We start from the raw sequence: 27,129 nt of genomic DNA, 5'->3' as shown, positions 1-27,129 counted from the left end.
TCTACAGGCACGAAAGTAATTATTGTAAAAGTCTTATTATTAATATTACTGTAAGAAAATTACTAATTCTTTCATTGATTTCTCTACTTTTATAAGTTGGGATGCTTCTTTCTAAACTCCCTGGCCTTAGAAATTGAGAAGACAGAAAGTATTTATTTATTTTATTTATTAAAAGTGGGGGCCGGCCCCAAGGCCGAATGGTTGGGTTCCCGTGCTCTGCTTCTATGGCCCAGGGTTTCGCTGGTTCGGATCCTGGGCGCAGACATGGCACCGCTCGTCAGGCCATGCTGAGGCAGCATCCCACATGCCACAACCAGAGGCACTCACAACTAGAATATACAACTATATACTGGGGGTCTTGGAGAGAAGAAGGAGAAGAAAATAAAGTGTCTGTGATGAGCCGGAGAAGCACAGGGAAGAATACATACTTGCTGTTCCCTGAGATTAATTTGTCTTTGTTTTCCAAATGACTTCCGTTTGTCTGACAGAAATCTCCTCAGGAACATTCACAGGCAATACTTCACAATGAAAGCATCTCCTTCTGAAGCGCTTTTTTCCACGCACTAACACCTGACAGCACCACAGAAAATCAGAAAAGACCTGCATGGACACCGTTCCGTACGATGAGAATCACTTCACTCATGGAGTTACTGCCCTCCTCCATACACGTGTGGAGATTACAAATGAGAGCTTCCTCAGAGCTCGACAGAGAACAGACCGCGCTTTCCTTTCATCTCTCATGTGACGGGTGGAGCAGGGCCATCCCTGCCTCAGCTGTCTGTCATTAAGAAGACCCAACAAGGATGACCAAGAACACAGGATTCATGATCTTTATCAATGAGCCATTATCAGCCACTATGCAACCACATGGCTCCATTTACAGCAAAATTCTCCCCTCTTCTCCCAAAAGAACATATTTAGTTAGTCTAGATGCATGAATGTTAATCAGCATCGGATGGGCAACAACCTGATTCACTTCCGCCCGTGGGAGGTGGCTGGCTGCTTCTTTCCAGTTGCCGCGCATCCCTGGGTTTTAAGCAGAGCAGGCAGGAGCTGTCCTCAGCTGCCCTTGCAGCACGCGCAGACCCGAGACGGTGCGGAGAGCCGGCTGCTGGCAGGCTTCCGGGGAGCCAGCGCCTCTGCACCAGGACCTGGTCCTGCAGCAGAACACATGACGCCCCTACCCAAGGAGGAGAGCCGGACCCTGGTGCCTCAGGACACCTCAGCCAGCTCAGCGCCTCCTGGCAGAGCAGCTATGATGGAGTCAAGGGCTTTACCAGCTTGATTTAAAGGAACCATCACCTCCCTTCTCAGAAAGCCTCAGCTGCCAAGCGCTCAAAGCAAGAAAAGCTGAAACTCCCACTGCCCCTTTAAGAAACTGTGCACCTCCAAAGGTTAACATGGTGTCATCTTGTACAGAGAAACCATCAGAAGATCCTGAGCACCTGAAAAACGCTCGGCCATTCCCACGGCAAACATCAGGAGGCTTTTTCCAAACTGGTGGGACGGAAACAAGGGACAGAGGGGTCAGTGGCTCTGCCGTCGGAGGTCACACGCGAGTTGGCTCTCTGCTCTCCCGTGTGGACAGTCTCCCCTTAGGGCCCAGCCCAGCGTCACACAAGACAGCTGCTCCTTCCACGATGGGCTCGAAAGCCAGGACCCTCGGTGGCAGGAGAGAGCAGCCCCGGCAGCCTCTGTCCAAACACTTCAAAACAACAATCTCTACCCAAACCGGTATCTTTCTTTTTAAGAAGATTAGCTCTGAAGCCTTCCAATTTTAGCAAAATTCAGTAAATAGGGAAAACAAATGTCTTTGGCCAATCAGAAAAGGAAAATATATACTCTCTGAATTAACTGTATCTTATATATATCAAGTTGAGAGTTGAATACTAAATTGTAGACAATTTAATGTACACCTCAGATATTCATTTAAAACATGAAAATAACTCAATACAATGCAACTAGATGATCACCACTGTATTCTAAGGTAATAATATATTTGTGCAATTTCCATGTTCAAAGCAAAATATTCCTTACTGTCTACTGAGAGAATCTAAGTGAAGCATTTCAGTATCTTACTTTTGGATAATTAAACCATATATTCCATTAATTTCATATTTATGCATAAGATTAATACTACAGCGTAGTTTACCTGTTCCTGAGTGCAACGGATGAAGTAGTAGAAACTGCTGAAAGCCAGCAAACACAACAGCATCATCGGAGCAGTGAAATAAACGCTCCTGGCATCAGATCACTAAACTCCAGCTAGCAGTGCATCAAATCCACAACACAATAAAAAATCCAACAAAAGGCAAAAGCAATTTTAAATAAAATTTCCTGTGGTCCTTGCATTCTAAAGCAAAACCAAAGAAGCCTGCAGAGTGCAATGTTACACAACAGTGACTCTAAACACGGCAGAGTCTGCAGAGTGCAGCTCCCCATTGATTACCGCAGTGATCTACGGCACTCCGTGCTGGACCAAAAAGTTCCCACCGGGGCAGGCACCACAGCGCCGGCAGGTCCGCCGGTGACCACTTCCTGAAGCAATGCACACAGGATGCTACCTGCCTGCGGGCAGGGACACGAAACGCCGTGGTTCCTCAGAGCTGGCACAGGAGAACAGATTCAAGCAGAGGCTTAAGAGCTGCTCCGTTACCCCAGGGACACTGCACTCAGAGGACAAAGTCGAGCAGACCCCCCGCTGGCTTGTGGACCAGAGAACACTCACCTGAACTGATCAGTGCCCACTGTCAACAGCTGGCCATGGTCCCGCCAAGTCCTGCGCAGCTGATCGTTTCCTCTGCAGCTTCCCTACCTGAGAGATCTTACTCAGCCGGTGACAAAGACTGGCGTCAGGACGCAGGAACCAGGAGGACAGGAGCGATGTTGGGACATGGACAGAGTGCTTCTCCAAGCTGTTCCCGTACAGCCAGCCTCGTGCTAACCGTGGATCACCTCCAGGGGGCAAAAGGACACCCCAAAGAGGTTGTGCCAGGGAGCTGCGGGGTCTCGTGCTTCCAATATTCTAAAAGGTGCAGACGTTTGGTGATTGACAGTCTCAGCTCCTGGTCCAACAGATGTTACTCAGGGAGACACAGAATCATTACCTCCTCCTTAAGTCACTGCGTTCACTGCACCCACCCCATATCACGTATTTCAGAACAACAGCAACATAAAAGCAAAACTAGAGGATCGGGAATGATGCCCTCCCCTAACTTCATTTTTATCCCGTGGACATCAACCTCGTCCAGTTCCCAGAAACCACAGTGAGCAGCGATGCAGGTCTCTAACCCACCAGGGAATACCGCTGACGAGTAGAGGCACTCTGCTGCTAGCCTGTTCTGGAAAACGAAACGATCAAATGATGACAAGGGAGAATTAAGGACCATCTTCCATGTATTTAAACTAAATGCACCGTGTTTACTTACATTACATACACTTGCCAAAAATAATTATCTGATAAGGAAAAAACGAATCCTGAACCACGGATCAGCTCACCACTGCCAAGTCAACTGCAAAGTGTCAGCCTCACATAAACTCACAGAGGCGAACACTTTCCCCCTCTTAAAAGAATGTGTTTTTTGTCTTTATTTGGAATCTTTATTTTTTCTTTTCCCCGAACTTCCAAGTATGCTTTTAACAGGTGCAAGTCAAAACTTGGCCAAACTGTTGCTGGGAAAACAAAAAGGGAATAAACGTTGACTGAATGATTGTTATGTGCCAAATATTGTACTGTGTTAATTTTATTTAATTCATTTATTTCTCACAGGCGTATGGCAAAATCAGTATTACTTATCCCAGGTTACAGATGAGGCTCAGAAAAGCTGGTTAACTTGCCCAGGGTCACACAGCTACAAGCAGCAGAGCCAGCATCTGGACTCGACTTGGTCTGAGCTAAAAGCCCACGCACGAGCTTTTCACGGCACGACAAGAGGAGGAGTGACCTTGATTATTTTGGTAGATTCCCGCACATTCGTGCCGTTTTTGTTAAAGTGTGGTGACTCAGTGTGGAAAACCACGGGGGTGCAGGAGGGGCCTCGCTCATCTCCCTCTATTTCCCACATCTGCAGCTGGGGAGGCTTCTCCAGACCTGTCCATGACCTGACGCCCCACGTCTGCTGAATCTAAGCTTCTTTCTCTATGGCGCCTTCAAGACAACAACCTACAGACCCACCCAGGTCGTGGTCTGGAGACAGACGGCGGGCCCGCAAGGACGCTGCAGGGAACCGACGTCAAAACATCAACAACTGACTTACCCACGTCCCCTCGTTGAAAGCCGACCTTGTAATTTTATTTGATTGAAATTTAAGAGTCTATGGATCCTACGGGCCTGCGTAGGCTAAGCCAACTGAGCTGAAATACCTACATACACTGCATGCAGCCATAACTGTGCCTGAGTTTTGAGATATTTCTTTCACGTACATCTCTTCTCCTATTTCTTTTTTCTCATTTATCACCTGGAATGGGCTTATCTCAAACTATAAAGTCATTTTGAATGCTATTAATCCAATATCTATTCCATCTCATGAATTTATTTGGTATAATTATCTTGAGTTGCCAAAGTGCCTCCATATGAGGAAACTTATCAAATGATAACAAATCGTATTTCTAACAAAAGATACTTAATACGGCACCTGTGGTCTCTGAAATGGTAGACTCAGCTTTCCAAGTTGCAGAAGCGAAACAGAGAATCCATACTAAGGGCCAATGCTGACCATACTGTAAAACACCTGTTCACTCACTTGTTGCTGGACGCCACGTGCTCGAGACGCCCGCACAGCAACGACTGCCCGCCACTGAGGTCACTGTCCACACAGAAGTAGAGAAAAACCCACTTTCATCTGTCAGTTCAGAAATTTAAATTAACAATATTACTTATTTAAAACATTTCTACCACCCCGTCCACTCTGAGCCACACGCCACTCTGAGCCCTTAGGTCACGGGTCTCCCAGGCTGCCCCTCAGCTGTGGTTCCACAGCCACTTGCAACACCAGCAGACGGGTGTCCCTCGGGAGGGGACACATAAACCCAACACCAACTGCAATTTTGATCTTGCTTCTCATAAACCATCTGACCTTGCACTGTGATCGAGGTCAAGACCTGTTTGCAGAAAGGTTTAGCTCTTTCACAAGAACCCAGGAGCCATTATCTTGAAAAACTGACACAATCTTGTACTTGGAGACTGATCTTCCACTAACGATGACTCCAATGTGTCACAGATTTCTCATTCTTTGTATTAGTACAAGATAGCAAAGCATGGAATACACTGACTATAAACAGAACTCCTGCACTAAGCAACTTGCTACTGTTTTTCCCTATTTTCAGAGAACACTGACATTCTAATCTTTAAATCTTTCCTGACTTGGCTACTTGCACAAGAAAACAAATCATAAATATGAACAATCATCTTATAATCTTTAGGGCTATATTGTGAATCTAATCATCTCTTTCCAGACAAAAAGACCAAAGACAAAGTTGGTAGCGGGAAACTTGGCTCTGCTGAGCAAATGGAAGAAAATCGCTCTGCACCTGACACACAGAACGGGACTATTTACACTGGAAGAACAGAGACAGAGGGAGTGTGAAAGACACGTTTGGGTCCACCTGGAAATGAAGCCGGATTCCCACGCCCCAAGCTCGCTGTCTGCTCTTACCAGCACCTGCGCGTCGGGCCTGGCCTGCTCCCTCTTCGGAATCGGCAGACCTCCCTTCTCCCCACCCCTCTGAAGGGACCGGCGTCCCAGGCGCACACATGGCAGCGGCCTCGTACAGAAGCCCAGGCCGGGGACGTCCAGCGTCACTTCTGAGCAAATCCAAGTTCTCGTCTGAGAAGAGCGCCCAGCGCCTTCTCCACTCCGCCGCTGTCAGTCAACAAGCACAGCAGCGACCCACCCGCGGGCCAGGAGCAGCAGACGGCGGGAGCCGAGATGTCGGCGTGCGTGAGAAAGGCTCCTTGCACGACTGGCTCCGGCCACGGCAGGCAGCCGTGCAGCCAGGCAAAGCGCGGCTTGGACAGCCCCCCACACACGAGCCTCGCGGGCCCGGTGTGTGCAGACGGCAGCTCTCACCGAGGAGCAGCATATTGGGTCTCTGCTGGGTTTTAACCAGATCCACAGGGTTCAGGAAATAAGCTCTCTGCCAGATGACACTGCGCTCCCAGCCATTCCTTCTGTTGCCTTATCCCCCAAATTTCTCTAACTGGTGTCCTTTCTCCTGCTGCGAGCTTATTTGTGGACAGGGCTAAATAAAGGATTTTTGTGACAACAAAATGGCCATTAGCCCACAGGATGATTTCTAAAACATAACTCTTCTGCTTTCGTTTGGTACTATTAACATCAGTTAAATGAGAGCATTTCTTCTTCTTATATCTCTGACTTCTGAAGAAAAAAACGTGTTGTTTCTTCCCGAAGAAATATTTGAAATTAGGCTATCTTTGTGCATATTATATGCTCTTCACATTTTATTTTCTCCTGTTACATAAACTTTTAAAGGTAGATTCCCTCTTCCTATTGCTCTGTTTTCAGTATATATATATATATATATATACTGCTCTGGGAGTTGCTTTCACCTATATGTGAGGGGTACAACATTTGAAGACTATGAAGAGCTATCCATTCTCTTAGATGGGACGCATACTCCTACTCTATGAAAAAAAAAGAAGGAAGGAATTATAGTTTTCCTCTACCATAACTTAGTATTTTTACTACAAACAGGTCATTCAATTTTAGTTTAAGCATATTACTCTGCAGGTACTCATTACCTTTTTGCATTTTAAAACAGACAATGATGTAAGTAGTAAAAATAACATATGTGCATGTATTTCGAACTTCCTAAAGCACATTCATGTGTTTCTAAACAAATTTGTGAGGAAGGGAGAAAATGACAAGAGAACTGACCATTTCTAGAAACAGACATGGAGTGTACACCAGGCTGACTTCTCCTGGGAACAAAATTCCTAAATCACCAGCCTAAGGCTTCCACTTCACCGAACTTTCATTTTCAAATTAAACCTCAGGCCTAATAGAACAGCCAGAAAGTACAGGTGAAATTTATTATAATCAAACGCCAATACTGTTAGCTTTGAAATATTAATCACATCCAATTCTCTAGAAATGTTTTTTCCTCCACAGTCTTAGTAATTGATGCAGAATACAAAAAACAAGCACCGTGATTTCAAAGCACAAATCTCTTACAAGTGCACTTTGACGTAATAATCAGTACTGTACCGAACTTCAAAGGTCCATAGTATGCCAGCGTACTGAGTGAAGTGGCACTAAGATGCTGTACAGCGAATGTTTACACGACCTCCCAACTCTCCCCAGGTACTTTCATAACTTGAAAGACATCTCTACTCATCTACAACCAGCTCATCTACGTCATGGCCTCTGCTGCTCACGACCGTATCTTACAGAAAAAAACAGGTGTTCTTCCACATAGACAAACTGAGCAATTTTAAATAGCGAGGAAGTCTAGATTATAAACGCTTGATGGGATGTAAATAAACTATCTGATTCTCTATGGGGCTACAGGCTGAAGACTGCCAGGTGGAAATAACACGTTGCTACTTTACTGACCGGCGTTATCTACTCTGTGGGCCTCTCTGCATTGTGTCACGTGCTGGTGCTTAAGAATCAGTGGAGGACGAGCTCCAGGCAGAAGAGGGTACATATATGGTCTCTCAATCTATACATGCGTAAACTCTATACCCTCTTAGTAAAGTCAACATTCTTAAACTTTACAAGCAGTAGCAGAATACAATGTTAGTGACAGGCTACAGCATAAACACAAGCTCAGGTTCAATGACTTCTTCTGAGATGGCTTCACTGACTGAACCCAGTCCATATGGATCTGTTCATTGCTTTCCATTTCTCCTTAGGTCTTAAAAGGAGAACTTTATGTGGGGCTTGATTCCTTGCAAGTGGCACTGACCCTTGCATGCGTGCATTCATAATTTCTTTCATTTAGCAAAAACTCTGAATATTGAATTTACTAAGAACTAAGGAAGAGAAAAAAGAGCCAGACCAGTCTCTGCCTTGAAGGTTGAAATACTATTATTATTCCCATAGTACAGATGGGGACACTGAGGCTTAGATATGACAAGTGACACATCTAGTCAGCGGCAGGGTAAGAATTTGAATTCAAACAGGAACAATAATAATCAAAGTTAACCTTCCTTAAGTTTGGGAACCAACTTCTATCCAGTACCCAGTACAAGGCTGTGCTCTTGGTGGTCCATGATCGAGGCAAATTAACCTATACCACGTAAAATGCTCGGGATGCCACAGGCTGAGGTCCTTCACGAGGCTCCCGCATGGCTCTGCCACACCTTGACCTCAGGACACCAGTTCACGAAGATGCTAAGGGACGGGACCCTCATCAAATGTACTCAGAACACACTGCATATTGTATTATTTTCTAGAGCAATCAGAGTCCACACTGCAATTAAAGGCATTGAGAAATCCTGGATTAAGGAAATTTTTGGTGAAAGTTAGCACTGGCCAAGCTTATTTGAGCACAAACTCTTGTTTTCGGCAGCATGCTTACTAACCCTATTATCACTCGGCAGAAACACTAGTGGGAGAAGTGCTGCATTATTAACAGCGTTTATTTTGATTTAAGATAACCTAAGGGAAACAAAAGGGAGACAAGCCACGCTATGGATCCTAGCTGACGTTCAGGACCCTTGGGGAGTTTCTGTGAGAACAGGCACGGTGCCACGTCCTGCTCTGTCATCGGGACGTCCGTGATTCTGCTTTCTCCAGGCTGCAGCTCAGCCGCCCCTTCCTCACCACATGGGCGAATTCTGTAGCAAGGTCTTCCATTTATTCAGCTCTACACAACCACAGTGAAGCACCTGTCCTGAAGGATTCTAAGCTACAATGAAACAAACGTAAAACAAAACACAAAGTCCCAAATCTGTATTCTGGGAAATCCCAATTGTATAGATGTAGACACAGAATAAACTGATATCCAAAATATAACTAGGAAACTGTGGGGTGAGAGCAGCACTAAAAAGGCAAAGTCAGTTCTAACAACATGAGAATGAATAAAGTATTAGGATTTGGGAAATTAATACAGTGGATTCAGGTTTTTCCCAGGATTGAGAGCTTCTTTCACACTTGCAAAGTCCTGAGTGATAAGGTGGCAGCCTCTCTCGGACCAGGATTTACGGGTTCCCACAGGGTGTGCAGGAAGCTAGAAGGAACACTGGCTATAAAATGTCGAGCCTGAGAAAGTTTAAAAGGTGAAAAAGACCCAAAGAGTGTGATGCTATCAAGAAGCTCTGGATCCCAAGTCACTCTGGAGTTCTCAAATACAGGTATGGGAGCTCCTGTTTTCAAGGTGCACTGAAGAAACCATTTACAGAGTCAATGAAGACAGCCACTCTGAGGGCTGGCACTGTGTCCCACTGTGTGTCGGAGCACCAGCCTGTCAGGAAGGGACCTTCCAAGGACAACCAGTCACAACTTGTCCTTGATCTGTGCTGACCTGTAATCTGGGGAACACTAGGTCTCTGAGACTTGGTCCAACCAAGGGAGAAACTGAGGCGATACTGGGTATGGAAGAAAGGGGATCAGAATATCAAATATGCCAAAATGACAGACAGTGGCAGGACAGGGCTACAGGAGGGTGGGGAAGATGTCAGAGGGGAGCTTTGTAGGGAGGCCAATCTTTAGCCGTTACTGCACTTCTCTGTAAAAGGCAGAAAAAATGTCAAAAAAAAAAAAAAAAAAGGAATCCAATTGATAAAGCCAAAATATTGGCTCTCTGAGTGGCATTTCTTAGCGCTTGTCTATTCTCTGTAACTTGCCATTGATTACAGCGGATGGGAGGACTTTGAGCTTGAAGCTGGAGGGGATCTAATCTTGGCTTGGGATTAAATCACAATGCAGGGAATATAAATTCAGTGGACAAACTCCACCTAAGGGCCAGGACGAGATTTCAATCTCTTACAAGAGATGTACTGTTTTCTCACCCAGGAAGCTCTCTGAGGGTCACGGCCTTGTGCACAGACGTCAGCTCCAATCCCCACCTCTTGGGGGCAGGACTGCCTTCCGGGGGATTGCTGTGTGCAGACCCCAGCCCCAGACCCTACACGCTCCACACAACCAGAGGTGCTGCTCCAGCACCACCCCACATGCCTGGGGGTCTGCTCTTCTCGTTTCATTTCTGGCACTTGGAGATTTCTCTTTTATGCAAACTCACCACTTTTTAAATAAACGTTATCTTTATCCCCCATTTACAGGTTTTTTGCAGTGGAAGTTGCTTTGGTTTCTAACTTCTTGAGCTTAGGCAGCCACATAACTATAAACCCCAAGTAGTTTCAAATGGTGTGTTGGTTAACTTTTCCCCTTTGATGTGTTGGCAGTTTAAAATCTGATTTGTAAGTTCAGAAGCCATTAAAGGGATATACTTATTTGTCTTAAGAGGACTACAGTTCTATAATAGAATTTTGTGGCTACACAGTACTCAATTAAATGGTGCTTTTTAGCCAGAAAGTTGAGCTGGCTTCCAAATTTTGTATTATAAAAACTGCTGTAATAAGAAATATTTACCCATATCCATCATAAAGTGTTTATTCTGCCAAGATACTCTTTGAGATGCAACCATGTTTTATAAACTAAACACAAATAGGTTAGTTAGAGGTAAGGATTATAGCTATGAAATAAATTTGAGTTTACTCATCACTTGGGCTACACTTTCTTACGTGGTTTCAATTCCAAACACCGGGATGGGGTTTGAGCAGTTCAGCTCACTGTCCCAACTCCAGTGCTTGTTGGAAAGCAGAAGATCTGCTGGCCCCATGCCTAGTTGTCAGGTTCAGCATGCTCCACTTTGGCAGCCCGGGTTCAGTTCCTGGGCGCGGACCTACACACCACTCATCGACGGCCACGCTGTGGTGGCATCCCCCGTATAAAATAGAGGAAGATTGGCACAGATGTTAGTTCACGGCGAAGCCTCAGAAAAAAAAAAGAAAGAAAGAAAGTAGAAATTCTTCCAGAATGATGCCTAGTTTACCTCAGGATTACCCAAAGGCTCTTAATCTCTAACCTAACTCATGGTTTCCCGAAGAAACTGTTCTCTCTGCATCCTCCTCCACCTAATTCAGAGATTTGGGGGATTATACCCATTAGATTTTCAGCTCTTTCCTTTCTGATCACTCAGGTAACAGTCAGCTGTCCTTGAACTCTTTTTGTTTTTCACTAATATTGTTGATGTTATTGATGACGTTTTACTTCTTTCTTAAATCTAGTGGCAATTCTTTACTGTCATCCACACTGTAATTTCTTCTGCAGATAACTGACTTTTGTCTCTTTCATTAAAATGTACACTAAGTTAATGTCTAGCAGTAGTAATATCATGGTTTCCTTTTGTAATTCAAAGAGTTAATTAATGTCCACACTACTAAAAATAATTAAAGAAACAGAATTCTAGGAACAGAGAAGTAAGCTGTGATCACACAAGACACAAAGGAATAGCTTCCTGTCACTCACTGAAGTGGTCCCTATTGACTGAAACTTATGATCATCACAGCAGTAGACTAAAGGGATGCATCAAGAATTAAAAGAAAGGAACAATTACCCTTTTTCAAACTCAATTACCCTCAACTGTACTTTTAGATACATATTCTCTCCCTACTCAAATATATAATCTACTTTTGTAGTTAGTTCCACATATTAAAAAACTAGAGAAACCACCAAGAGTGTGCAACTTAATCAAACAACTATACCTCTGTGTATGCAACTATCAACTATCACATTATTAAGTATAAAACAGGATATAAAGGAAGAAACATGATGTCTCTACTTGAACTTACAATCAATTTCCTTCAGGAAAAGACACAAACATTAGAAATAAAATTAGTTCAAGAGAACGATAGAGGAGGAAATGAAATTTGGTCTTAGTTTTAAATCATACCCAGAGATTGGAAGGCATTTAAAAGGGTGGAACATCGAATGTCAAATAACGGAGATGGAAAAGTATACGGCACTCGTGAAGGACAAGGATCCACGCTAATCTGGCAAGAAGAGCAGAGAGCTGGAGACGGTGAGTCTGCGAGAATAAGCTGGAGCTACACTGTGAAGTTCTGGATTTCATTCTTGATGAAATGACTCAACCTATACAAGTCTTACCACTAAGCCAAGTGCAGTGTCCAAGTGTTAGAAAAGTAAAAATTACTCACGTTTGCATAACACTCTAGACTCTGAGAATCCCATTTATTGTCTCAATATAGGCATAATTTCCAGTTTCTGTTCCAGACATTGGCAAGACCACTCTTCTGCTCCTCGATCCCTCCCTCGTCTGCGGGCTCCCAAGTACTACAGAGGCATATAGGCAGCATTCACAGAATTTGCTGCTAGTCAGTCAGAAAATTGACTCAAAGTACCTGGTCGGAGTTCTAAGATATACCTGGACACATATAACTCTTTATTCTGTCCCCAGAACATAAGTTGAGTCATTTCAGATGCTTTTTCCAGCCAAATGTGTCCCCATATAAATAAGCAGCTTTTCTTTGGGATGCTCATATTATGACACAAAATAAAAATTCTCATGGAAGAACCAGCATTTCACAGTTTACACAGGGTTAGGGCTGAGATTTGGAAAAATCCTTAAGAACTGTCAAGTTCTCTAGTTCACAGCCTTGACTACACACTGGAATTACTGGAAGAGATCCTGAAAAACAGCAACAACGCTCAGGTTCCAAACCAAAACAAGTAAATAGGGACCTCACTCAGGATGCCTTTTAGGAAGCTCCTCCAGTGATTACAACGTGCACTGAACTAGTCCCGTAGTTCTCAACTCGGCCACACAAACTTACACGGATGGGGGCACGGCTCCATGCTGACTAGATCAGCAGCCCTCTGGTCCGCCCTGACATTCAATTTTTAAAAGCTCCCAGGGGATTCTAAAGCACCCCCAAGGAGGAGGATCAAGGACACAGTCCCTCCCTCTCAATCTGTTGCCCAAGGAATCTGGGTTCTTAAAGGACCTGGGACTAAAACTGCTCCCTTGATGGTAAGCCCCAGGCCTTTCTTTCTCAGGCCTTCAAGCCTGCCGTTCACACACAGTGTGTCTCCAACATCTCTCACTGTCCATGCCTGTCTCTCTGACTAGAATCTGCATCGATTCTTCCTGCCCAAATTCTAGCCCAGCTCCAACACAAAACCTCAGCATTCCAGATTCCCTCCTATTCTGCAGACATCCTATTTGGTGTCACAGAAATGAAAGTATTTCTGGAGCACTTGCTGTGTGTCAGGTACAAGGTACACAAAGCCACACCATCTGATCTCATTTAATCATCACAACTACTCCACGGGGTAAGTACAATTATTACCCCCAGTTCCTGAAACCACAGAACTGGAGGCTGACAGAGGTTAAGAACATGCCCAGTGGGTTCTGTCTCCGGCTGTGCCTACAACTCTCTGTGTCCCCATGATGCTGGATATCAATCCTCTTCATAAAGTAACTACTCAATAAGATTCTTGACGGTCTGATGTTTTCATAGACAAAAAACAATGGAGCAAATGCCAAACAGTAGTATCGATCAGGTGTGTTGACAACCATGCAGAGCCTTGGTCTCCTTCCTCCAGGAATTTTACTGTTATCAACTGAATGGTATCCTGCACGAGTCATATATGTTGGAGTCCTCACCCCAAGTACCTCAGAACGTAACTGTATTTGGAGTCGGGTCTTCAAAGAGATAATTAATTTAAATGAGGTTATTAGGATGACCCCTAATCCAATCTGACTATCCTTGTAAGGAGAGGAAGTTTGGACGCACACAGAGGGAAAGCAACGTGAAGACACAGAGAGAAGACAGCTGTCTACAAGCCAAGGAGGGAGACGGGACAGACGCCTCCCTCGTGGCCTCAGAAGGAACCAGCCCTGCTCACATCTTGATGCTGGAGCGCCAGCCTCCAGAACTGTGAACAACTTAGTTTCTGTGGTTTAGGCCGCCCAAGCTGAGGTCCCTTGTTCTGGCAGTCCACCTGTCATCTCATCTCGTACACAGCAGACTCAGAAGACTCTAGTGGAATTAGTCAGATCTGCCCTGTGGCACGGAACAGGAGCTTGTATGAAGACCCAGCTGTAGAAGTTCAGCTCAGCAGGTAGAACAACACACTTGAAGAAGGTGGCTCCAGGCAACAGCTTTTCTTTTTTTTAAAGATTGCCCCTGAGCTGTCATCTGTTGCCAATCTTCTCATTTTTTTCCTCTCCCCAAAGCCCCCAAGTACATAGTTGTATACTGTGGTTGTGGGTCCTTCTACTTGTGGCATGTGGGACGCCGCCTCAGCATAGCCTGATGAGCAGTGCCATGTTGGTGCCCAGGATCGGAACCCACGAAACTCTGGGCCACTGAAGCGGAGCACGTGAACTTAACCACTCAGCCACGGGGCCGGCCCCTAGGCAACAGCTATTAAATCCAGAATGGCAGTAAGAATCAGAGACGCCCCACAAGGTATGGAGAAGAAGGAAAAGGAAGGTGGTATCTGGATTTCCAATAGGGCAGTGGACATCAGGGAAGTCAGGATCTAGGGACCCAGCTTCTAGTCCCCGGAGGAGAACTGGATCAAGCAACGTTTCCTTTCTAGAGGGACTTGGGCAACAGAGCTGAACTCAGGCACAAGGATCCAAGGGCATGGACCAAATAACTAAAACAAGGCACAAATCTGGGGTCTGGTCTCAGGAATACCTAGAAGCCAAGGTGATAGGATTGGGCCCAGACTGCAGACAGAGCAACAGCAGGGCTGACCACACGCTGTCCTCAGAGGGTCTGGCTGGAGCTGGAGACGGGATGTGTTCACGTACGCTCTCCCAGCTGCAAAGAGAAGGTTGCCTCAGGGGCAGGAATCAGGCAGACTTAACACCCATAATGTCTCCTTCCCTGACCAATAGTGTGTGAAGGGAGATTTCTGTTTGCTTCCGCAGTCTCTCCTAGGTCTAAGATTCTGCTACTCTGTTAAATTGAACCAACAGTAAGGACAACCTTTCCATTCACTGGATAAAACGGGTCAAAAACACTGCAGTATGAGTGTGCATTTTAAAAGGCACGGAAGATAAAATTTATTGAGATAAAATAGGGACACTGAAACCTCCAGCATCAAACCCTTTCCTAAATGCACTTTGAAGCACAAATGTTTCCCTTAACATGACCTTTAACTATATATCTTTTAAAACATTCTATATCAAAACTGAAATTATATATTATATGTAAAGTTCACATAACTATTTTTGACCATGTAGCCCAGATTTTAATTTAGTTTCTCCTGATTCAAGAACAGGAATTTCTTTCAGATGTAACTGAGTGACTAATATTTCTAGCTATGGATTAATTTGGGAGAAATATTATTGGGTATAATCACATTAGATTTACAGACTTAATTTCTTTTCTTTTTATAGAACTTCTTTTTAGTCATAACTCCTGTTTTAGAATCAAGGAGTTTTTTCAGTCCTTTATATATTAGGCAGAAACTGTAACTCTGAAAAAGCCAGCTTCTCACCATGATGACTTCCAAAATTTTCTTAATGTGTATTCTTAGAAATTAGGAATTAGCACATTAGTTCAGACCACACACACACACACACACACACACGAGTTATTTGTGTCCTCTCAATCTTTTCCTAAGATCTAAATTGCACAGATGATTCAAACAGCTAATGTCCATTCCATATTCACTGTGAGAAGAAATTAGTTCTCAGACTCCCTCAAAGGCATTTAAACGGAAGCATCTAACACCATAAATCATGCCTCTTTCAGTAGTTGAAAGAGAGAACTAAACTGATCTTTCTGTCAGCAAGAAAAGACTCAGTCTCTTTTCTTTTATGCCAATCCTCACCTCTGTCCTTTGTAACATCCAAGGAAATGAGACCAGAGAGACCTGCTGGGCATTGGTGCTAAACGTCCACCTCTCCGACTACTGGTCCCACAGCAATGTCTCTCCTCTGTACAGACTAAGAGACCGAAGTGAAGAAGGGGCCAGAGAAAGCGTTCGGCTAGAGGTTAAGTGGAGGCAGAGACCTACCAAAGGTGTTGGGCAGCCTCTGAGTGACATGGGCCAAGGGGAAGTGGATACAGGGAAAAAGGACAAAAGAATGAGGGGGACTCTTCTGAGAGAGCCCCTTAGGGCAGGGGCCATGTTCCAATCAACAGATTCCCAAAGCCCCATAAGTGCCTGTCACACAGTAGGGATCCAACGAAAGATTCGCGTAAAAACAGCAAAAGAGAAGCCCATGCTTACAGCTCCACAGGGATCCACTGCTGTTTTGAGGTTCTAGTGGCTAAAATGACCATTACGAAAAGCCCCACAAGACACTAAAACTAGTTATTTGCAACTTAATGAAGGCAACATTAAATAGCAATATTTTGTGTTGTCTCATTTTAATGGATATCAAATTAATGCAAGTACATGATGAAAAGTAAAATAAATCAGGGCTTGAGATGTAGCTACAATAACTCATTTCCCCTCATGGCCCTTCTGCCCACACTATCAATTCCACTTCCCAACCTTATTTTTAAATATTTATTTTCTTAGCTCTTCTAATGGAAAGCAATCTAACTTTTAAATAATTTGCCCTTACAAGTTGACTGCTTTATTTGGGATATTATCCATTGATTTCTAATTTTAAGATGTTATCTATGGTTAAAACCAATTAAAGAAGAGACTTCGGCTCTCTTTATTTATGTCCTTTTACTTTCAAAAGCCAACAGTTTTATTTCTCCTTTTACATTTCTATCTTTAAATATACTTAATCCTCTATTTCTGGTCCTAAAATTTGAACATTATCTTTTAACTTTTGAACATTTTACTACTCCAGAACCAAGTAAAAACCAATACTGTGGGAGAAATTAAATTTCCATTTCTAGAGATGAACTCCTAGGGTTTCTGTTCACGCAGAGGAAAATGTCCCAGGTTAGTAGTCAACTGGGCTGTATCAATCAATAAAATAATGTCACATTTGTGTTTGCCTCATATTTGAACTATGATTTTCCTTAACAGTTTTTTTCCCTCAATGTTTGATTGTTCCTTTTTATTGTTGAAAAGAGAGAGACAGCCTTTCTCTACCAGGCGAATAACATGAGGTACCTCATTAGTCTTTGCATATTTCTTGGAACCTGTGACACTCATCTTCATAATGATATTCTTCTGCAGCCTCGTGGAAATGAGCTCCCGTTCCATCATAGACGGCCTGCGCGCTGCACAGAACGTCTTCGCGCTGGATTCCTGGGTCAGCTCCACTGTTTCTTGTCTCCTATTTGTCCCACTTTCTTGATTATCATTTGCATATGTGTTTAAATAATTTCCCGAAGGAGACTGCAAAGCAGGTTTTCTGAGAAGTTGGAGCTGACTGATTGTTTCGAGGTGCACAGAATTGTAGTTTCAAACAGTTTTGCTCCAATCTTTGAAGGCACTGATCAGTCATAGCCCAGAGTCCACTGCTGATGAGAAGTGTAAAGACAGTTTATCTCTTCCTGCTGTGTCAACGACCCGGTTTATTTGTCCACTTCCAAAGGATGAGACTTCTCCCTGTTCCTCAGCATCTTTCAAAGAGCCGAGTGTCCTCTAATGCTGCCCAGTCCCCATCTCTGGACTCAGCCTCTGGGCCTCCCCAGGGCTGCCGGGGCATCCTTAGGGCTTAGCCTCATGGTTGCCTCTTTCTGGACCCAAAGGAGTTTACAGGCGTTCCATCAGCCTCTACTCCAATGTCTCAAATCTGGTTACTTTACTTGCTGGTTAAGAGATTTAATTCACACCTGCAGGCGGGTCGGTGGGCTTGGGTCCAGTTGCACATCCTGTATTTTGTCCGAATATCTCTGTCCAAGGGCTTCAGTGCTCTGAGTGTTGGTACCCAGAGCTCTCCCTTTAAGCTTGGTTAACAACATTTTTAATTTTTCAAAAAGTATTTTACACAGAATACCTCTGTGTTTGGGTGTGGAAGCTGCCTGGTGATGGGGGTTCAGCATTTCACCATGTACTAAGTTTGACCGAGACGTCCAGCATTTTGTTCTGTCTGTTTTTAAGCACAGCTCTGCTCTTGCATTATCTCTTGCTTCTAGGGTCAATGCGTCCACTTATTTATCTTGATCTTTTTAGCTCATGCTGCTGGGGTTCTTCGTATCTCACGGCCGGCCTTCTTGCTCGTTCCTATTGAAGACTGAGTATGGGGCGGATTTCTGAGCGCAGCTGGTGAGTCTCCACGTAGGGCTTTGCAGCCAGGCTGCTGTCGTGGACACTAACACTGTCTGTGAAGGGATGGAGCGTGTGAGCTGGCAGCCTCACTTTTGAGTGAATAAGCTGTGGAGTCAGCGTTAATCTGGGAAAGGTGGGGGTCCCCGAATGGGGAGCACCTACTCCAGCATCTCCAATTTTGGCTCAGGCAGTTCACTGAATTTCCTCTTGATTTTTACCTGGGAATCAAACGTTGGGCTGCTTTTGCTGTGTGTAAGGGGGTAAAGAAGAGGAGGGGATGGTAAGAAGAATGAAGAAGAGTGCGTTACAGTTGTTCTGTCAACAAATATTGAAAAAACCTGCCAATCAGAAGCTCTCCTTCTCACCTGCAGCTCCGCAGGATCTGAAGTCTGAGCCTGACCTCGGCAAGGGGCTTCACAGCAGATGGTCTCCAACACCCCCTTGCCTACTTGGCAAGCTGTTCTGTCCAAAAGCCAGCTCTTTCCTCTCTCCCCCTTCTAAAAACATCTCATCTGCTCATAGTTCACTTCCTTTCCTCTGCACTCTTATGGGGTCTCATGGGGCAAGAAAAATAAATGCTTAGGTCTGGCCAGCCATTTGAAGAGGCTGTAGTTGTTTTAAGGTTACAGTTTTTTTTTTTATTAAAGATCTGTAACCAAATTCTGATTTTATCATCTGAAGGCATCCTGCCTCTCTGTAAAGTCTCCAGTAAGAGTCCTCTGGATAGCCAATAAAAGTCCCAGGAGGGCAGGAGCCACGGCTGTCTAGGTATGTGCCTGCCTGCGCACAAGTGTGGACTTAATTATTTAATCACTGTGTCTTTAGGCCACAGCGCAGTGAGGCTCGCAGACAGCAGCTTCTTGCAGATATTTTGTTTAATGTCATATATATCATGTAATATTTATGTAATTTAACGTATAAATCGATGCATGAATAAACGAATGGTGGCCAAATTGTTTATGCAAACCTTCTTCAGATTACAGGAGGAAGCACTTGGACTACCAGAAACTGTAAAGTACAATCTTTGCTTTCCAGAAGCAGAAGTCAATCAGGGACTTGTGGTCAGGGTCCAAAGTTCTCTGCGAGCAGGAGACACTGCTGGACCCAGAGGATGCTCCGCACACCTGCTGCTTAATGACCAAAGCACAGTAGGAAGCACAGCATGAGTGAGTTACATTTAAATCACGCACTGCCTGATTGTTGCAGAGCTCCCATCTCTCGTTCCTACTCCCCAACGATCAAGCTGTCAGGTACCCAACTTAACAGTCACATTGCCCACAACCTACACCCTGCTCCCCTGAAACTCTGTCTTAGGGGGAACTTAAAACCTGTTATTAGGGGTCCTCAGTCTCACTCTTCAACCACTCATTGTCTGACACCCTTGCAAGAATCATTTCTTACAGCTAGTTCAGATATCATGTGCTCCTAAAAGGATGGCTAACACTGCCCAGCAGTGACAAGCCAGTTAGCCCCTGGTACATGGGTTAACCTCAGAGGCCATTCGCAGAGTGCTTTCAAAGTTCAAAGGCATAGTTAATTTGCCATGTGTTCTCGGTTTACTCAGAGTCATCAAGGAGGAACGGATGACGAAGGAAGGATACCCTGCTCTCTAGAGCCAGGCTCTTCTCCCAGCTCGTTCCCTTGAGGATGCACACGCGAAGTTCCTTGTAAGTGGGAGGGGCTGACTCCCCTCCTCAGAGCAGCACTGCTCCCCTTTCTTCTCAGAATGAGCACCATTGCTTTCTCTCCTTCACTCCAGCACCTCTTGGTTTCTTTATTCTTAAACTCTTTACTCAATTCGTTAGAGGCACAAATCTTCACTAGACCTTGCCTGATGGATCATATTACACATTTCATTTAAATTCAACTATCCTATAAGCAAGATTTAGTTCACTGTTATTCTTCTGTGGACAGAGATTATATTAGTTAACATTTATAATCTGAGAGACAAGAGATGCCTGATTCTTCCCAGTTGGCAATAGCAACACAACCATCATGCACTTTGGGAACACGTGTTAGTTGACCTCCACTGGTACATAAGCCCGCCAGAGAGAGACAGCTCCCGTGAATCCCCGTGCGGAGCGAGTGGATTACACTACACACAAAAGAGGGCGTTGAAGGGAAATGGTGTGTTGTCTTTCAGATGCCATTTGACCAGGTTATCTCGTTTTGTTGAAAGCTTGGGCACACAGAAAGATTACATCAACATATCTGGAAGAAATGCCCCTCTGAGGCATTTATTAATTGTATTTATTTGTGTAATATTCTTTATTTCTTTCAACGGAACATATCTCTATGAGGCCATGGAGCATATTTCTCTTTGTTTAACCTCAGTTTATCCACTGAAAGTGCTAAATACATATTTGCAGGTAAATATACTAACAACTCAGCATAACAATAAAATAAGAAGAATAGTATCAATTACCAGAATAGTACACAGATATTAAGCAGTTACCTTATGCCAGTGCAATGGGCTGGATATCTGTGCCCCCAGATTCATGTGTTGAAATCTTAATCCCCAGTCACGACCAGATTAGGAGCCGGGGCCTTTGGGAGGTGCTTGGGTCTTTAGGTAGGCTGGAGCTTCATAAATGGGGTTAGTGCTCCTATAAAAAAGACCCCACAGGGGGCTGGCCCCGTGGCCGAGTGGTTAAGTTCGCGCGCTCCGCTGCAGGCGGACCAGTGTTTCGTTGGTTCGAATCCTGGGCGCGGACATGGCACTGCTCATCAAACCACGCTGAGGCAGCGTCACACATGCCACAACTAGAACGACCCACAACGAAGAATATACAACTATGTACTGGGAGGCTTTGGGGAGAAAAAGGAAAAAAATAAAAAATCTTTAGAAAAAAAAGACCCCACAGGCTCCCTCAGACCTTCCACGTGTAAGGAAACTGCGAAAAGAAGCGGGTATGACCCAGGAAGAGGAACTTCACCAGAACATGACTGTGCTGGCACCCTGATTTTGGACTTCCAGGCCCCTAGAACCTAGAGAGATAAATCTCTGCTGTTGATAAGCCCCCAGTCTGTGGCATTTTGTTATAACAGCCCAAACAGCCTAAGAGAGCCCGGCACTGAGCTGAACGTTTAATTTATACATGTAACTGATAAACTGAACAAGCAAATGCATGGAATATAGTAAAGATGCAATTTTAACTTCTGGCCTCCACTGCCCTTCAAATTTTACTGCCTGGGGAGAATCTTCCGCTGACCTTGAAACTCACGAGACGCCATCCACTGCTCCTGAGAAATCTCTTTCCAAGTCATTCTTCCCCGTCTCACACCAATGAGCCTATCAGACATCAAAGGGTTCTTCTCCCTTTGCTTTGTATATTATGTATAGGAGGGATTATCTCACACTCGTGGTTGTAGATGTCTACAGCAAGGAGCCACACGCAAACTCAAGGGAGGAAGAATGCTCACTTGGCATCCTTTTTATATGCATCATCTCATTCAAATACTCAGAACCTTATGAAGTTGATAGTCTTATCTCCATTGTACCATTAAGAAAACTTAGACTTACGGAGGTTAAGTAAGTTGTGCAGGGTCACGGGGTGCTGGAGAGGATCATGGCTGGCTTCCCAGAGCCCTGAGTAGGCAACAGTGGGGTTTGGTAATAAAGCCACTAACAGATGTTACAGATTGATAAAAAGTATGTTTTTTGTAGTTAATGTTTCATTTTGTAAACACTGAGTTAGGATTAGTTAAAATATTAGAATAGGACAACTACTTTGATTGGAGTATAGTCAAGACATTTAATGAGAAGGATGTCAATTGTAAGAGAAAACAGGGCGTCTGTATGGGGTAACGGCACATGTGATGCCCCTGTTTTCCCAGACGAAGAGATTGAACTCCAGCCTCAGGGGTGTGTGCATCCCAGTGGTCACCAAATCCTCAGGGGATATTCCCAAGGATGGGAGACAGTATGCACAGGCAATATGGTCCTCACTTCCATCAGCTCCATCCCTCTGATTCCCAGACCATTGGTCTCTTCTTCTTTCATAATCTGCTGTTACTGTAAATAATTTTGAGATTCAATTCTGTCTGATTCCATGCCCGTTGTGGTATATAACACACGTTCAGTAAGAGTTGGTGCAGAGTCCTTTCTTTAAGGAATGAGAAAATACACACATATGTGTATCCGTCAAGAGTTATCTACACGCCAACTGAGCTCATCGTTTACCTCCTTACTTAACACTTTGTTACTTCAGGGGGGAAACACATGTTCACAGGACAACATAGAGGCATGAAGGACGGCAAGAGTCCACTCCAGCTGACTTCTAACAAGCGCACAGACAAGACGCACAAACTCACGCATGCCAACTCACAAAGCAAACGTAAGTCATCAGAAGAATGACTTTTTCCTTATCAATGTGGCATAGACATTTTTCCTATTTCAAACTGAATTAGAAATTCCACCACCTGTAATATCTATTAATACTTTCATTACCAAGAGACACCATTGCCTATTGTGGACTCTCCTGGGAACAAGCCATGATCCTCTCCAGCACCCTGTGACCCTGCACAAGTTACTTAACCTCCAAAAAGAAAATACACGTGTGTGTGTGTGTGTGTGTGTGTGTGTGTGTGTGTGTTGAGAGACACAGAGGCAGAGACAGAGACAGAGAGAGGGGCAGAGACAAGAGACGGTGGGGGCGGACACACCTGCTTGCAGTTTGGAGATAGAAAAGACGAAGCAAAGTGATTTTTTATAAAATTTATAGTACTTCATATATGACTTAGTAATTATAAATCAAGCCAGAAAGCCGTGAAAACAGTCATCCCAAAATATAAAGTAACTAAGAAGCACACAAGGACCCGAGGCTACAACGAGGATGGCGACACCGCCACTGAATTGAGGACAGAGGCCAGTTCAAACCTGAGTGAACGGCAGCAGAATGAGGAGAATCTTCAAAACAAACATAATTTTCAGATTAAACTGAAGATTTTCTAAACCAGCGTTATCTCAAGGAAATGTCTGTGATGATTGCTCCTGAGCGCTTGAAATGTGGCTAGTGAGACTGGGGCACTGAATTTTTAAGTTTATTTAATTTTAATTAATTTAAATTGAAACAGCTACATGTGGCCATGTATTGTTCAGTGCAGGTTTCAACAGGTAAAAAGTCAGCCCATCACACAATGTTCCAAAGTCTTTGGGAAGGTGATAGATAAGATGAACTGTGTCCTCCAAAGTTACTACCCAAAACATGGGATCTAACACCTGCATGAAATAACCCCGGTGAAGCGACTTCTTCACAAACTGTGAGAAATGTCCATTTGAAACATGAAAAATGCTATCTCTGTTACTGGAGTTTCACACCACTGAGGTTTAAGAAAAGGTACATTCCCTTTATCAGGTGTGGTTTTGGTTTTTCAGAACAGAAGCTATTTTTCCCAGATAAATCCACCCCAAAATAATAACTTAAAAACACAAGACTACACTCTGAATTTCCCAGAAAGACAGGAACCAAAATCAAACTCTTGTAACTCACATTTGGAGCTTGTAGTTACTTATAAAATCCCGCTAAAAACAAACAAAACTAAAACCTTCTGTTCGATGCCAGGCTGGCTGTGAGCATTCCAAGCCACATTTTTCTCCATTTTTTTTTTGAAGATATAATTGACACACAGCTCTGTATAAGTTTAGAACACTGCATAAATGACTTGACATACATACATTGCGAAATGATTACCACAGTCAGTTAACATCCATCTCATCTACTGAAGTTACCAAAAAAAAAAAAAAAATCTTTTTTCCCTTGTGATTCCAACTTTTAGGATCTTAGCAACTCTTAGCAACTTTCTAATATACCGTAACACAGCAGTGTAATATAGACATCATACTGTACGTTACAAACCACATTTATAAACTGGGCACACAGACCTCGGGTCCTCGCACGCGCCCCTCCCCTCTCCGCACGCCCTCACCTAGGATCCCCGCACGCGCTCACCCCGGATCCCCGCACGCGCTCACCCCGGATCCCCGCACGCCCTCACCCAGGATCCCCGCACGCGCTCACCTCGGATCCCAGCACGCGCTCACCTCGGATCCCCGCACGCGCTCACCTCGGATCCCCTCACGCGCCCTCGGGTCCCGCGCCCCCGCGCCCGGCGCCCTCACCTTTCTCGCTGACGCTCTCGCTCTCCAGCTCCACGTCCTCGCAGCTGGTGTACTCCGGCGTCGACACGCCCTCCTCCTCGGAGCTGCTCACCGACATCTGCCGCTTCTTGCCGCCCCTCCTGGACCGGTGCGGCTTGGGCGGGGACGGCCGCACCGACTCGGACTGGTCCGAGCTCAGCGAGTCGTTCCGCAGCATGGTCTCCACCTTCTCGCGCTTGGCCTTGCGGACGAGCACGGCCGAGCCGGGGTCCAGGCGGCTCTGCTTCCTGAGGGGCTCGGGGGCCTCGGCGGGCGCCGGGGCGGGGCGGGGCGCGGGCGGGCTGTGCGCGGGCGGCGGCGCGGGCCCCGCAGTCCTCTCGGCCGAGAAGGCGCGCGGCGAGGCGGGCGGCGAGGCCCTGGCGGCGGGCGCGCGGGGGCCGGCCGGGCCCTCGGGCAGCGCGGCGCCCGCCTCGGTGCGCGGCAGGGCCACGTCGCTGTGCCGCCGCTCGTGCCTGGCGCGGGACACGCGGGCGTGCATGCGCATCTGCTGCTCCTCGGGCGGCGGCTTCACCGGGTACCGCGCCAGGTTCGGGTCGCTGCGGTACCGGGTCTGGTACTCCTCCTCCTTGCTGGGCTTCGCGTCCTCCGCCGCCCTGCCGCGCTCGCGCGTCTCCGGCCCGTCGGGGTAGTCCTGCGACCGGCCCTTCTCCAGCCTGCGGCTTTCCCGCCTTTCCTTCCGCTCGCGCTCCTCCGCGGGCCCCTCCCCGGGCGGCGCCGAGGCCCTGGGCGCGCGTCTCCGCTCGCTCTTGGGCGCCGCTCTGCCGTTCTGCTCCGAGAGCGCCGGGGTCTTCTTCCTGCGATGGGCAGAGGGGCGTCAGTGGGGGCAGCGCGCAGAGCTCAGCGCAGACCAGACCTAAGAAACGGTGGCTCCGCGTTCCAGACTTCAGTCCTTCAAATAGTTCGTTATAATTCGGGGTCTCGTTGAAAAGCGAGGTGCTAAAGGGCCACATCAAACCTGTGTATCTGGTCAGCTTTCCGGGTAAGGCTCCTCGGTATTACAATATATTCAGGGACTTTAGAACTTGTTTTCACATTTAAAATTCTCTGTAAATTAACTAGGCCAATTGGAATACATTAATTCAATAAATGAACAAGTTTTATGCTAGCGTCTGCTTGTGAACCAGACAATGTTTCAGATGAAACTAATATAAGTAATAATATAGGAACAAAGGATAATATACACATATCAATTCAAAACTAAATATATGCTTGATATATATTTGGACAATACTTACGGACAGCCTTTTAGTGTAACTGAAACTGTTAAAGAAAAGTGAATACAAGTGTGTCCATTTCAGAAATCAAATCTACTAACCCCTCCTCAATAGAGGAACAAAAGTAATTTTAAGGAGATCGTGGCTCCCGACCACTCTTTAGGGAGCTGGTTAGGGAAGAATGGCTGAACCTCAGCCTGCATTTTACCTTCCTTGGGCAAAAATAATAGAAGTAGTGAATATTTTGAAATTATTCCTTTTCTCTCCCTCTCCCTCATTTCAGAACACAGCCCAAAGGGAGAAAACCGTTTCGTGTTCTCCTTTTCGCTCTGTCCTGTTGAAGACACTGGCAAAGATGAAGTAAAGGGAACCAGCTTGGCATCTTTGAATCCTGTAGACGGATCACTAAGTGGCCAGTCAGCCCTCTGTGCCAGGAGTGCCCTGCTTTTGGAAAGTTCCCCCAATTATACCAGCTACAAAGTTACAAAGTAGGGGGCTTGGCTAAGCGTTCTGACTCTCTGTGATCTACCCTGAAGTTAAAACAGAGACAAACGGAGGCTCCTTTTGGAATCCTGAGGTCCACAGAGATGGCTTTCCAGAGGGAGAGTCATTTGACTGCAAGTCTAAAAGAAGATGACATGAACAAAACTCGATAAGAATACAAGATGAAAAACAGTAGGGCAATTTCTGTTGTGGGTTCTACCATTGAGGCAAGTTCCTTTTCTTGAAATGCTGCTAAATATTGCATACCTCGCAGAGTTCACGTGAGGATTAAGGGAGACCCCATCTGTGAAAGTGCTTTACGAAAGGATGGAGAATTATGCAAACGGAAGGACTTCTCCAGTCTCCCTGACTCTGCTTCACTGATCATGCCTCTTCTCCCCTCTACCTTAATTGTTCCATTGCCACCAGCTCCTGATGAGAGCACAAAATCTGATCAAGAAGTCTTCACTAACGTACAGCAGGCGACTGCCACTCTTTCAGTCTTGCTCCTGGCCCTGCAGGTGCCGCTCCCTCCATGTTCCTTCTCCTACATCCTCAATGTCCTCATTGTTTTCCTACGTATCTTATTTAGTCCCTGCCACAACCCTGTAAGGTGGGCTGTTACTGCCTAGTGTGGCAGGGCCAGGACGGGGGTCCAGACCTGTTTAGCTCTGATCTTACCGTGTGCAGCTTTGTCTGAAAGGAAAGCAAAAGGCTTCTGGGAGCCTGCTCTCCCACCCGACTCATAGATAAGGGTTAGACACACAGCCCCAGCCAAGCCTCGTCTCAACAACAGTCAGGTCCCCCACACCACCGAGCTCATGAGGAAAAGCCTATGTTCTCCTTCTGAGCACTGTCTCTCAGTGATAGCATCCTGTCTGGTCATAAATGCATTGTTTGAAAGAATCAGTCAATCAATTGAAGTACATTATCTGATCATGTTAGTACATGCTTAAAATCCTCATGGCTTTCCATTATTCCACAAATAAAACCTATAAAATTTAACCTGGACCCTGATGCCTCTCCATCCCCCTCTTCCCTGCTCTCACCCTGCTGCTCGTACTTTGGCCAGGGGGTACCC

The 27,129-nt window shown here is 45.4% G+C and overlaps 1 protein-coding gene across 50 annotated transcripts in view; it reads right to left on the bottom strand.

Annotated features, from left to right (window-relative positions):
- Positions 1 to 27,129, bottom strand: part of RIMS1 (regulating synaptic membrane exocytosis 1) — a 418,478-nt gene that overhangs the window by 163,755 nt on the left and 227,594 nt on the right. For 26 of the 50 annotated variants that reach the window (XM_070584895.1, XM_070584896.1, XM_070584897.1 and 23 more), the window contains one exon: positions 24,313 to 25,145. In XM_070584895.1, the coding sequence (XP_070440996.1) occupies positions 24,313 to 25,145 (833 nt within the window). Of the gene's footprint in view, positions 1 to 2,152; positions 2,620 to 2,728; positions 2,942 to 5,654; positions 6,093 to 24,312; positions 25,146 to 27,129 lie in introns of those variants that run through there. The other 24 variants (XM_070584921.1, XM_070584922.1, XM_070584937.1 and 21 more) reach the window with 7 other exon arrangements.

The sequence above is a fragment of the Equus przewalskii genome, chromosome 19 (assembly GCF_037783145.1).
Source record: "Equus przewalskii isolate Varuska chromosome 19, EquPr2, whole genome shotgun sequence".
Taxonomy (NCBI): Eukaryota; Metazoa; Chordata; class Mammalia; order Perissodactyla; family Equidae; genus Equus; species Equus przewalskii.
The sequence above is the reverse complement of the archived record's forward strand: the minus strand, read 5'-3'. Positions and strand labels throughout refer to the sequence as shown.